The sequence below is a fragment of the Phocoena sinus genome, chromosome 16 (assembly GCF_008692025.1).
Source record: "Phocoena sinus isolate mPhoSin1 chromosome 16, mPhoSin1.pri, whole genome shotgun sequence".
Lineage (NCBI taxonomy): Eukaryota > Metazoa > Chordata > Mammalia > Artiodactyla > Phocoenidae > Phocoena > Phocoena sinus.
Window position 1 is genome coordinate 62,600,236 of NC_045778.1, and position 12,701 is coordinate 62,612,936.

Sequence of the window (12,701 nt, forward strand, 5' to 3'; positions counted from 1 at the left end):
TATTAGGAAAAGATTTCAGGATAATGCAAATTTTGTGTTGCTTATGTGTGATTTTGCCAATGAGAAACATTAGGTGAACACATAATACTATACCCAAATGAATTCAGCTGTGTAAAAATACACAGAACACGCACACACACGCTCGCGCGTGCGCACACACACACACACACCACGCGAACATCCACCAGTGATCTCCATTTGCCTCTGTGTTAAGAGCCACACCATCCATTTAGTAGCACAACCTTCTGCCAGATTTCAGATCACTCCTTCTACCCCTTTAAAATAACCACAAGCTGTAAGTAGTCAGGGCTCACTTTCACAAGCAAATGTCAGGTCCTCTTCAAGATAAGTATTTCATTTGTGTATTTCTTAACCACTGAACAGTGTATATGTCTCTGAATGGCTGGTTCCTTTTCAGCTTTTGCAACCCAGCAGGACCCCTCCTCCCATGTCTTCTACTTGCCTTTTGCGTGTAGAAAAACTTTAGTCAAAGAATAAGTTTAATCAGAGACGTGAGAAAATGCAGAAAGAAAGGGAAACTGTGAAGCAAGACAAAATAGTAACAGTTCAGCCATTCAACAAAGTCAAGGACTTTTAGTGCCTTCTCAAGGGCTATAGACATTCTGAGCCACGTCCTTTGAGCTGTTCTGCAGATAATGAAACCTCCACCAGGTGGAGGACTTTAACTGCATGCTGCCCACAAGCACGTAGACCCCAGACCCATCAACCAGAAAGTTGATGATGTTGACTCCCGATTACCTCACCACCAACCAATCAGAAGAATGTCCACGAGCTGATCACATGCCCCACAACCGCCCCCCCCCCCCCCCCACCCCCCGTCTTTAAAAACATTTCCCTGAAAGCCTTCAGGGAGTTCAGGCCTTTTAGGCACTAGCTGGCTGGACTCCTCGCTTAGAGCCCTGCAATAAACACTGCACTTTCCTTCACAAGCTGGTGTCAGTAGATTAGCTTTCCTGCACGCGGGCAAGTGGACCCAAGTTTGGTTCGGTAACATTTTCAGATCTCAGAGAAGCCAGGGACCAACTCTCCCCTCTCCCATCCCCAGTTACTCTGCTCCCTGTTACGTCTTATATTTTTCTTTTTACCTATAAATATCCTAAAATTGTAAGTAGGATACCATTGTATATGTTACCTTAAATTTTATTATTTGTCCCTATTAGAATATATGCCCACGAAGGCAGATATCAGCCTTGTTCAGAGTTGTATTATCATCACCTAAAATGTTTGCACCACATATGGATTAATAATTATTTGTATTTTATAAACCAAAGATCCCTTCTCATGTATTTAACATGGAAACCATAACAGTTATTTCTTTATATATGTCCATCTGGAATTAATTTGGGATTCCCCCATTCTGAAAGTGTGAGCCTAACATGTATTTTCAAAATACTCTTAACCTCTAAGAAATAGGAAAACAAATTACATCATGATTCAGAAACCAAACTTAGGCCTTTGTTTCTCATGCTACTTGCTAGCCAGTTTTTTTTCTAAACTGCAATTATTTCACTTAAATTAATATCTAAGAATAGCTCCCTGAATACAGCAGCTTGAGTGGCAACAGAGAGGAAGGGCAAGGACATGCTGATTCTTGGCAAATGACCAACTGAACATGTAATTAGAGGTGCTAGCTAGGTAAGGGGAGTCGGACCAAGAGGCCACCTCAGAGGTCTTTGCTAAATGAAGTGGACTTGCTCACCACACTAAACTGAAAATCACACTAAACTGAAAAGGGCTGAGTTTCAGCAAACATTTATCTAGTGCCTCGTAATGGTGATGTCCAGTGCTGTCAGCTGGAGGCTGAAGGAGTGAAATGAAAAATAGGAGAGCATAGAATTTGGTGAGAAAGGTGTAAAAGGACATACGTAAACATAATGCCACATTTTATTTATCTTTTAACATCTTTATTGGAGTATAATTGCTTTACAATGGTGTGTTAGTTTCTGCTTTGTAACAAAGTGAATCAGCTATACATATACATATGTCCCCATATCTCCTCCCTCTTGCGTCTCCCTCCCTCCCACCCTCCCTATCCCACCCCTCTGGGTGGTCACAAAGCACCGAGCTGATCTCCCTGTGCTGTGTGGCTGCTTCCCACTAGCTATCTATTTTACATTTAATGCCACATTTTAAATATGCGTTGTTTAAAGGGGGATACGTGAAAGAATGGCACCAAGAAAGGAACGCCAACTATTTAATAAGTACCTTTGGGTTGAAGGAGATTTGTTGGACTTGACGTGGGCACAACTTGAGAGAGGTGCTGTGCCAGTCACCCATCTGTGTTCTCAAGTCCACTTCCCACTCCTCCTTGTTCTACTTAGTAATTCAGAAAACTACATCTCCCAGGCTCCACTGCCCACTGGCTTGGGCTGGGAAACATTGGCTGCAGATGGGAGGCCTGGAGCAAGCTCCCCTTCCCCCTCTTCTCTGCTTGGGCAGCACTGCTGGCAATGGCCATGTCTCCTCTGTGGCTCCAGCTTCTGCCAGACACATCCTCCCTGACTTCAGCTTCCATCTGGTGGTCCTGGGTCCTGGGCTCTAGGGATCCCTTTGTCCTTCCAGCCCAGGGAAGATAGAGCCTTCCTCTTGATGCCCATCTTGGAGTCACTTCACCTTCCCCTATTTGGCATCTTGGCTCTTCAGTTACTCAAGCAACAAATTGCCTGAATTAAATCCCCTCTGTCTGAAATCCCTAGGAATGACTTTTGTTTGACTGCCTGTACCGTCAGTGACACAGGAGATAAGCTGCCCTTGATGGAGAAAAGCAGTATAGGCTCTGGCCTGGAAAATAACGATGGGTTGGAAGGAAGACTTAGTCTGTGGGAAAGGAAAGGTGGAAGGCCACCTAAAAAACAACAGAAATTCCAATTGCGTGCTGAGACCGTCCTAATGAGGCAATGCCATTCCAAGCCTGGCAGGTCTTTGAAAAGGCTAAGGAGGGTTTTGTGCCTGCACGAATGTTTCAACCAAATACAAGGACAAAATGTTGACCAAGAAAAGATACCACAAGGCCAAAAGGATTTGGATCCAGTCCACCTCTTTATTTTCCACCAAGTTTAAATCAGCTATTTGGGACTCTTGGAAATGACTCACCCACTCAGAATACCAGAGCTGGAAGGTGTCCTTTTCCTTCAAATTTTATGCATGAGGACACTAAAGCTTTGCTCAAGGTCACACAGCTGGTAGAGCTGGAAGGAGAACTCCACTGTCCTGATTCCAGTGTCAAAGCCATTATTACTCTAGCATTTGAGCTCTTTCCACTCCCCAAGTTTCAGTTCATTACACGCAGGTTTGGTCCTTCAGCAACTACAAGCTTCTGAACAAATTTGAATGGGTTTGTTCCATATCAATAATTTCTCATTTTGAATGAACAATAGTGAGAATGTTACTCATTCCAATGTAACCAGCTTGGAGTGATTTTTTTAAATACTATAGAATAAAGTAACAGTAAAGCAACAGATATTATACAGTCACCTGAAATGCAGGTTAGAATTTAGGTGGCAGAATATATATCCTACGTTGATAACAAAAAACCCAAAACTCCCCAAAAACCAAACCCCTCAAACCTGTAGTGTTTACTAAATTCTCATGCAATTAGTCTTTACGAAACCCTATAGATGCATCGCTTCTATATCTGGACCGAACACCAAAGTTTGGAATAAAATAAACACCTTGAGGCATAGACTTCAGAGACATTATCTGTTTAATAAATATGACTGTAAAAGCAATAAACAAGAGCAATTATACATTACACTACATAGTATTAACAAAAAATACATCAAAAAAGTCATTTTAAAATTAGAAGTAGTTCAATACTATAAGAAAACTTTCTTTTTTTTTTTTTTTTTTTTTTTTTTTTAAATTGGCTTCCTATAAAAATAAGTTGGCAAATGAGGGAATTTCAATGCTCAGTTGGAATCCTGGAAAACACAGAACAGCTGCCAAGCACCCCATTCCTCTCAAAGTTGCTGTTTGGAACTTCTGAAAAAAAGCAAAGCAAACCTCTGCATTTTGGACAGTGACTCCAGTTAAAATAAGGCAAAGGAGAAAAGGAGAAAATGTTGGTTGGGTAGTTCAGGGTAGAGCACGCACAGTTTGCCTTCCGGGATTTTGGAAAACATTGCAATATCAGATTTGTAGCTTGCCCTGAATCTTACCTTCCCCATCCATCCCTCCCCACCCATTCCTCTGGCCTCAAGCCTACCAAACTCCTCATTGTGTCTGCACCTGCTGTTGTTGAGTAGGTAGGCACTTGGGTCCCTCCCATTGGCAGCTTCTCATTACTACCTTCTCTTCGGATTGAGCTGGCATGGCCTAGTACAGTGGTTCTCCAACTTTAGTGTATTTCACAATCATCCGAAGAGCTTGTAAAAACAGATTGCTGGGCCCCAACCCTGGAGTTTCTAATTCAGTAGGTCTGGGGTCAGTGGGACCCAAAATCTGTGTGTTTCTAACAAGTCCGAGGTGATGCTGATACTGCTGGTCTGGGTACCACGCCTTGAGAAACATGGAGCTAGATCATAAGAATAATAAGGTCCCTCTGAGCAGTACTTTGCCTCACTAGTCTCCTACAGGTGGGAGGGAGCTCTGAGGAGAGGCACATGAGGACCCTGGAGATGCTGAATCTAGAACCAGCCATCTCTGATCACTTTCCAAAACGCCAGGCATCTCACGTCCACCTCTATTTTAGGTTAGGACTTACAAGCCTTCTTCGCTATGTCTTCTCATGTATTCATTCATTTCTTCTTTCAACAAATAACTTTCTTAATACCTACTCTAGGCAAGGCACTGTGCTAGATTGAGTGTTATTCCCTTTTTCATAGTTTAACAATGAAAATTATTGAACTGCAACTCTGAGGACTCCCTGTTACTGTTGTGAATGAGCCTCTTTGGTTTCCAAACACTCTGTTTTCCAGATAAAATTTGGGATGCTCCAACTGAAGAGATTCAGTGAGGCTGTTTCCCATGGGATGGAAGCCTGGCAGGTCGGGGATCATTGCGTTTCTACAAATAGACCGGCTGCCTTAGGCATAATCCGTTTCCCACATTCATACCGAGCATCTTCAGCCATAAAATCTTCTGCTTGATTAACTTCTGACTGAAGTGTTGCTACTCTTCCCCTACTTGAGCTACACAAGGGCAGTGGTTGTCAGGATCTTTAGGGCACCCCCATTGTCCCCAGGGCCCTGTTATACCCTGACGCTGGCCTGGGGACATGGCCAAGTAGGAGGCTACACTCTGAGAGGTCTTTTTAAACCACTCTCTCCTACATTTTAGAGTGGGCTTTATCCAATCCATAATACTCCAAGGGCTCCTGCTTCACATACTTTTGTTTCCCTCTTTCTCTGAACCTTCTTTCATGATGGCCCTGGGAGAACTGGGATTTCTTCATGCTTTGAGCCCATCTGCTTGAGTCTGATAACTCCTCCCCTTTATGCTTATTAAATTTTCCTTTGCTGATACTATGTTCAGAGATCAGAGAGCACACATGTAAGAAGTCTAGGGTCATCTTACAATAATCACAATCCCATCCTAATATAAGACAAGACCTCCGTATAATCTCAAGACTTTTTGACACTCAAACATCAGATCCATTAACCTGCTTCTTCTTCTGCCTAACATCGGTTCCATTTTACAAATACTTTCACTCCACTGTGAGAGGGGAAATACTGGGTAACGGCAACCCTCACAGGAGGAAATTGCCCTGCCACATAGTAACACGTTCAAAACATTTCTCACAAGAATCTTCTGGAATCTGACTGCAGGAGACTTTTGTTAAGGTGTGACAAAACCACTATTCATCTGTATGCTTTCTTTTCTAAGGTACATGGGCCAGGTTTGAATTGCTTTGCATATCTCAACTCTTTCACACACATTATATGTTTCCAGGGGGGAAAGGCAAGGATATTAGGAAGAGGCAGGTCTACAGGAGGATACAAAAAAATAATAATAATAATACGTGAAGGTAAACCCTGCAGGGCAGGATGCTGCTTGGTCAGTGTGTGTGGAGGCTGCATGCATGGGCGTGTGCAAAGTTGACAGAGAGATCATTAGCTTTGGGTGGTGGAGGCAGGGTTGCCAGAGGCGAGGGCGGTATTTAAAGAACATCAGGATGAATGCCCAGAATCTAGCAACATGTTTGGGAAGAAAAGGCAGGAGCAGTTGAAGGATAACTTGGGGACTGGAAGGAAGAGACACAAAGACATTGACAGATCACGACCACACGTGGAGAGCACACAAATAGGAAGGTAAGAATGCGGGTAACTGGGATTCTGTTTTCTACACAGGGCAGGAGTAGGGAAAGCTACAAGGGGAAGCTATCGTGATGGGAAGGGGGAACAGGAAACACAGGTCCACTTTTGACACTCCTGCCGGACTGCCTTCCTTCTTTCCCTATTCTGCCTGCATCCATGGAACTTGAACTTGCTTCTTCGTCCCTGTGGCCGTACAGAATGGAGAAGGCAACCTGTGGCCCCTGCCGGCCAACAGAGCTCCCAAAGATAACTTAGAAGGGAAAAATGGCAACAAGTAAAGTGGAACAGAGAAACAGCCCAGGGTTTCAAACTCCTGTGCATGTCTTTGTGTCTTGTGAAGAGGGCTGGGGTAGCTAATCCACCCATCCGCCTGTAGTGCTAAAATAGCTGTTAAGTCTAGAGCCAAGAATATTTCCAAAAATACATGCAGATTTCCTTGGCCTATATATGTTAGGAATATTCTACAAACACAACCAATCAGAAAAAAGAGAGGGAGAAGAAAGGGGGAGGGGTGTTTTTTCCATTAAAATAGAGCACCTGTACACTGCCCCTCCAAGCATGTTCTCAAGGTACTGTCCACATGCACAGGCTTAAAGCTAAAAACCCTTGTTGTCTGTGTCTGAAGAATTAAAAAGTCCCGATGCAGTGAGTGTTTGTTTGTTTGTTTGTTTAGATTTTGACTGTTTTTATTTTATTTGTTTGTTTTTGTTTTTACTGGCGTCCTCCAGTCAAACATTTACATAGGTAGGGATTTCTTTTGTGCTTTGATTCTCAGCAACTATGGAAATACTTCCTGGCAAAATAGGAAACAGAACAACAAAGAAAAAAAACACAAAGTTAGTGGTCATGGAGAAGGATGCACTTGACAAGAGCGAAATTCTTTCCTGATCAGCAGGTCGCCTGTAGCCTTTGGGGGTTTTCCTTAAATGGCAAATTGAGCCCCAGCAGATCCCCGCTTTGGCGTTGAAGGTGGAGTGGCGTGTCTTGCTCTTTGCAATCGGAGAGATGAGTCACCAGGTTGAGTAGAAGGGGAGGAAGGGGAGGGTAAAGCTACTCTCCTAAGAGAAAACGTGTAACACTTACTCATTTAATGACACTGGCAATGGAAAGGTGTCAGAGACGGTGTAACGTGCTGGGAGCTCTTCCTGGCGAAGGAGGGATTGCTACTTTAATAAAGCAAACAGCGGCTGTGCTTCATACCCCATGGAAATGGGACTGAAAACCAAATGACCCACAAAAATGCACTTAGAAGCTTTAGAAGTAAATAGGGTGAACGCTTCTCTGGACTTGAAGACAGAAAAGCCTTTTTCTTTTTAACCCAAAGTAATTACGCATTTCTCACCGTCTCCCCAAATAAGAGGAAGCACACTGTGGAAACTGGACACCAGATGCGGGGCCATTGTTATTATTACCTCTGATATGAGCCTGGCAGCACATTTAAATTTCGCCTTAATACAGCCACAGAACGTTCCCATGTTCACTTAAAGAGAAGGCTCTGCTTCCCTTTAAGTACTCATTTTTTTCCCCAGGTACCAGATTAACAGTCATAGGACATTCTAGGTGATTTGGCATTATCACATCAGAGTGAAGCATGAATGCTTATATAATTTTATCCATCAGAGTCAGCAATGCAGGGTCTAGATGGGAACATTTACAGCTTCAAGTCCTAGAGTCATCAGACAGGAGGAAACAAGGAGAGAAATGGATCACAATGGTGGCCTCATGGGTTTATCTAATTTCCTGGGAAATTCCCTCCACAATAAATAGTAGAACTTAGCAATGACCCTGAGACTCTCTATACCTAGCTGTTAGCTTCCCATGCTTCCTCCCCAGACAGAGTGAGCCCTACCGAATTACGCTGAAATCCAGTTTTAAGACTCCTGGTAGGGCACAGGTGAAAAGGAGGAAGAAATCTGCCAATCTGCTCTGTCACAGTCTAACCCTCCAGCACTCTCTCTCAGGAAACCCCACTCCTGAGATAAGTTCTGCCAACTTCACGGCTCTTGAATTCTCAGGTTCCATGTTTCCTGGGGGGCAGTTTTTGATTACTGCTAGATTTTTAAAAATCCCAGGGTGATCAGTCTGTCTTTCTTCTATGCATGTTCTGGAGCCGCGTGCCCTCCTTAGAGCCGTCTCCAGGTGATGCTGCCACAGCTTGCTCTGGTCATTATACACCCTCAAACCATGCCCAGCCCTCCAGACCAGCAGATCCAGCCTCTGAGGCCTGCCCTTCTTGTATACTGTTATAACAAACACTTTGCTCTTTGACCATGAACACTTGAAGCCCAATGTTTCAGCAAGGGTTTTTGAAAAAAAAGGAATACACTCATAAGAGAAAAAAAAAAAAACAATAGGAGCAAGAAAGGTTTTTTTTTTTTTTCTCTCTCTAATGGAAAGAAGCAGGGAAAGAGGCATCTTAGCTGTTTCTCTCAAGGGTGTTAGAGCAGAAAAAGTGGTTACTTCAAGCCAGGAAGGGGTTAGAGAGAGAGCCAGCCATTGACTACTCAGGCTGAACGGCTGAGGGCTGCCAGGAATCATTTACCTATGAGCTGGGACTCCACCTTCTCATCTATCAGCTGGCCAGGCCGCCTGAGCTCAGTCTGAGGGATACAGGGCCTGCTTTCAGGGTGACTGACTTGACTGACCATCTCTTGTTCTTTCTCATTCTGCATCTGGGCATAAACATTAATCCCCGGGATCTTCCTAAAACATTAACAGAAACCATCACTGCTGTGCACGGGACACGGACATCGCTGCGACAAATGCTTCTGAACCTGTCGTGGGAGAAGGGGGAAGGGGGGAGACACGGACGGAGGGACACGCACCTTTTGAACTTGTAGATGACGAACACCGCCAGCCCCACAAACACCACGGACAGCAGCATCAGCATGGCGGAGCCACTATGGGTTGGAGTGAGGTCCACCAGCGGGGCTAGGGGAGAAAGCAAGGCATGGTCATGGTCACGAGCAGGCAGGTGGGTAGGCGTGACTCTGCGACAGGCTTGCACTGTTCACACAGAGGCAGAGTGAGTCCCGGAAAACCACGTGGGACGTACACACAAGACGCACGTCACACGGCTTGACATGAAGATGCATCTGAGCCTGTCCCAGCCCCCAGAAGGCTCCAGCAGGCCCGTTCAAGAAGCGCAGTGGAAAATTTAAAGCACAGACTCTGGAGCCAGACTGCTTGGATTCAAGGCCTGCTCTATCACGTGCTGGCTGTGAGCTCCTGGGCAAATTACTTCACCTTCATGTGGCTGATAGGGTGACATGAGAATAAAAGTGCACATCTCATTAGGTGTTTGTGAGGATCAAATGAATTGATGTATGGAAAGCACTGGCAACAGTGCTAGGCACATAGTAAGACCTTTATATAAATCTTAGCTTTTATTGCTACTGCTATTATTACTTTGAATCAATATTTATAATAATATAAGTATTACATTTTCCTATACTCTGAATGAAAGCTTTTCCCACTAAGCAATGCAGAAAACCAGAAAAAAAATCAACAGGAATATTTTTATGAATTATCCAACCCCTCTAACACCTATCCCAGCAGCTGCCATATGAGAGAAAGGACTGGTTGTTTACATTTTTTGCACTTAGAAACTGATGGCTAAGTGAATATTTTACAAGGGCAGCTGCTCTGATGCTGGAGGAGGAATGTGCAGTCCAGGGTCGTCTCCATAACTTGCCCAAGTCCTGACAGCTCACGCCAGGAGGTGCCAGCCTCTCAGAGGCAGTGAGTTCTCCACTTGGGCCAAAGAGGTGCCTTGGCAGCCATAAAAGATTCTCCCTCCTTAACTTTGCTTGTAGCGTGCAGCTCTGGGCAACATGTCTCTCTGCCTCCAAACCCTGCTCCTGTATCTCAGGGTCAAGCCTGCCCTACTTTAATGACTTTGTTTGCAATTAATTTTTACCCTCTAGAAAAGTGATATTTTGCAAACATAGCATAGCTCCAGCATAAAAGGCAAAGCCACACGTACCCCTTAGAAGCCTGGATGCGGACCTTTACCTTCCATCAATCTAAGCAAAGCCTGATACCCAGAAATTCAGGTGACCTTTAAGCACCATTTTCCGTGGCTTTTCTCTGTTGAAAGCCAAAAGCACAACATTCTGGTTACCCAGGTAAAAAATTCAAGAATAGGTGACTGTAATGTTGATGATTTCAGACAAGACCCGAGACTGCTTCTGCTCTGTCTGGTTGTTGAAGAATTACTTCCCAGCCACGCAGTAACCACTACTGGAAAGCCTATCCCATGTACCAGTTTGGGTGAAAAACACAAGTCAAGCCCTTTTTCTCAGAAAACAGGCTTAGTTATTTTAGTAGGATCAGCCTTTAGGAAGCACTAAAACGAAGCAACCTCTGTGATTCTCTCTCCTCTGTGAGTCAAGCAGAGCTTAAGCTGTGAGGTATGAGTGTGTGACGAGACAGGAGCGGTTCACTGAATGGAACACCCAAGGCAAATGTGCTTCCAGCTCGAAATTGAAAAATTAAGGTCTCTTTCATTTACTTAGGCAAACACAGTGCAAAGGAGTCCAGAAATGCTTCAGAACTCATACCACTATTGGCAGGAAGTCAGGAGGGAAAGAACACCTTCCATTTATCATAGACATTATTGCAATTGACTTTCACCAATGGAAGGTGGGGCAGTGATCGTCACTGAGCAGACACGAACAGTGAGGGCCTCAATGGTTAGTGTCATTCCAAAGGACTCAGAAACAGTGAATGGAAGAACTATGACTTAAACCAAGTCTCTATTTCTCTCTCTCTCTCTCACACACTCACACACACACACACACACACACACACACACACACAATTTTCTATATACTTCAACCCTGGGCTAATTTCAGCAGGAGATATCTAAAATTTAAAAAGGTATTTCTGAGAATGGGGATGAAGGGTAAAAGTAGATCACAAGAAGCAACTTAACAAGTGACAAAGTCAAAATATTATTAAGTTTTCAAAGGACCAGTTAGAATCCTAGGTCATTCACTTTTCAACACTGATGACACGTATATGCACATATATATGCATATGTGTGTATTTATGGGTGGTAGTTGTGCATAGAGAAATGGAGCCTCACGCACCCACCACCCTTCAACAACCCGCAGATAATGTTATTTCTACCCCCGTCCAGTGTCCACAAACCCCAACACTGGATTATGTTGAAGCAAATCTCAGTGCTCGTACAATTCACCTGTAAGTCTAAAAGATAAGGTCTCTCTCACTCTCTTTCTCTGGACATTATCACAACACCGTCATCATACTTATGGAAATAATACCAGAAAGCTATTTTAAAGGTAATCTTCTAATGCAAACCCTAATGTGACAGGGAACAAAGGGAGGCTCAGGGAGGAGCTCCAGATTGTAAGGATGGTTCGAGGCAGGTTAGTTTGTTTAGCTGAGTTTCTGATTCCCAGCCAAACGCTCTTGCAGAAGACGCAGAAGAATCTCAGTGTTACGGAGCAACCAGGAAGAATACCGAGGCTGCTTGAAAGGGTTGGCATTTGAAATGAACGGAAAACTAAAGAGAGGAAATTGCTCTAGCCAGGCTCTCACTGACACAGAAAGCAAACACGCAAATGGACACTATTTCCCTTCTCTTCCGTTCCCCCTCCTGTCTCTACCCATCACAAGCTGAGGTCTTTCAATTCTAAACCACTCCCACTCAAATCATCATTCATAAACAGGTGGCGTTAACAGTGTTAAATAATTAGCATATTACTTTGGGAAAATGAGCTTCTGTATCCTGAGTTCTAACATGTGTGCTCTCCGCTCCCAGCCCCACCCCTATCGCTGCATCACTTAGTCACTGCTTAGCGGCAAGAAGCAGGCAAGCAGGCAGCAGCGGTGAGAAGTTGAGTACCACTGCCCTCTGGGTCCCGGGGGTGGCTTCTGCTGGCTGATCTGCCATTGCTCCACACAGCCTCAGATGCATGGCTTAGTTTGCCCAGCACTAGTAGGTGGGTTTGTGTGTGTTTTGCTGGGGAATGAAAACTTGTGATAAATGGGTTTTAGCTTGCTGTGTGCAATAAGCATAAATGAATCCCTCTCCAACTGCAGCCTAAACAAGGTAGAAGGGGCAAGTGCTGAGTGGTTTATTTGCCACTGTTCACGAACACAGTAAAGCATGGTCATGGGGTACAGCACGCGACTTAAACGATTCTAAGTCTGGGGCTGGCACACATCGTTTCTACAATCCTGCAGAAATGCACTGCGTTATTATATTCTATTCAAGAGGACCCAGATGGATTATAATAATAGTGCTGCTTACAGGAATAACAAGTCTTCTTGTGAAAAGTGATCGATACACAGTGAGTGCTAGATACAAAGTCACAGCTAACGTGTATGAGAGAAGAGTGAACTTAAAACGCCATGTGTGGGGTGAGGTAACTGATATGGTCCCTTTTTGAAATAGAT

General features: G+C 44.1%; 1 protein-coding gene across 5 annotated transcripts in view; it reads right to left on the reverse strand.

The window, feature by feature from the left end:
- Positions 1-3,459: 3,459 nt before the first annotated feature.
- The window catches only part of SORCS1 (sortilin related VPS10 domain containing receptor 1), a 575,069-nt gene continuing 565,827 nt past the window's right edge, over positions 3,460-12,701 (reverse strand). The window contains exons 25-27 of one of the 5 annotated variants that reach the window (XM_032609234.1): positions 9,101-9,206; positions 8,818-8,978; positions 3,460-7,068 (exon numbers count right to left, since the gene is read on the reverse strand). In XM_032609234.1, coding sequence (XP_032465125.1) covers positions 7,004-7,068; positions 8,818-8,978; positions 9,101-9,206 — 332 coding nt within the window. In that variant the 3' untranslated portion in view covers positions 3,460-7,003. Of the gene's footprint in view, positions 8,979-9,100; positions 9,207-12,701 lie in introns of all 5 variants that reach the window. The other 4 variants (XM_032609237.1, XM_032609239.1, XM_032609238.1 and 1 more) reach the window with 4 other exon arrangements.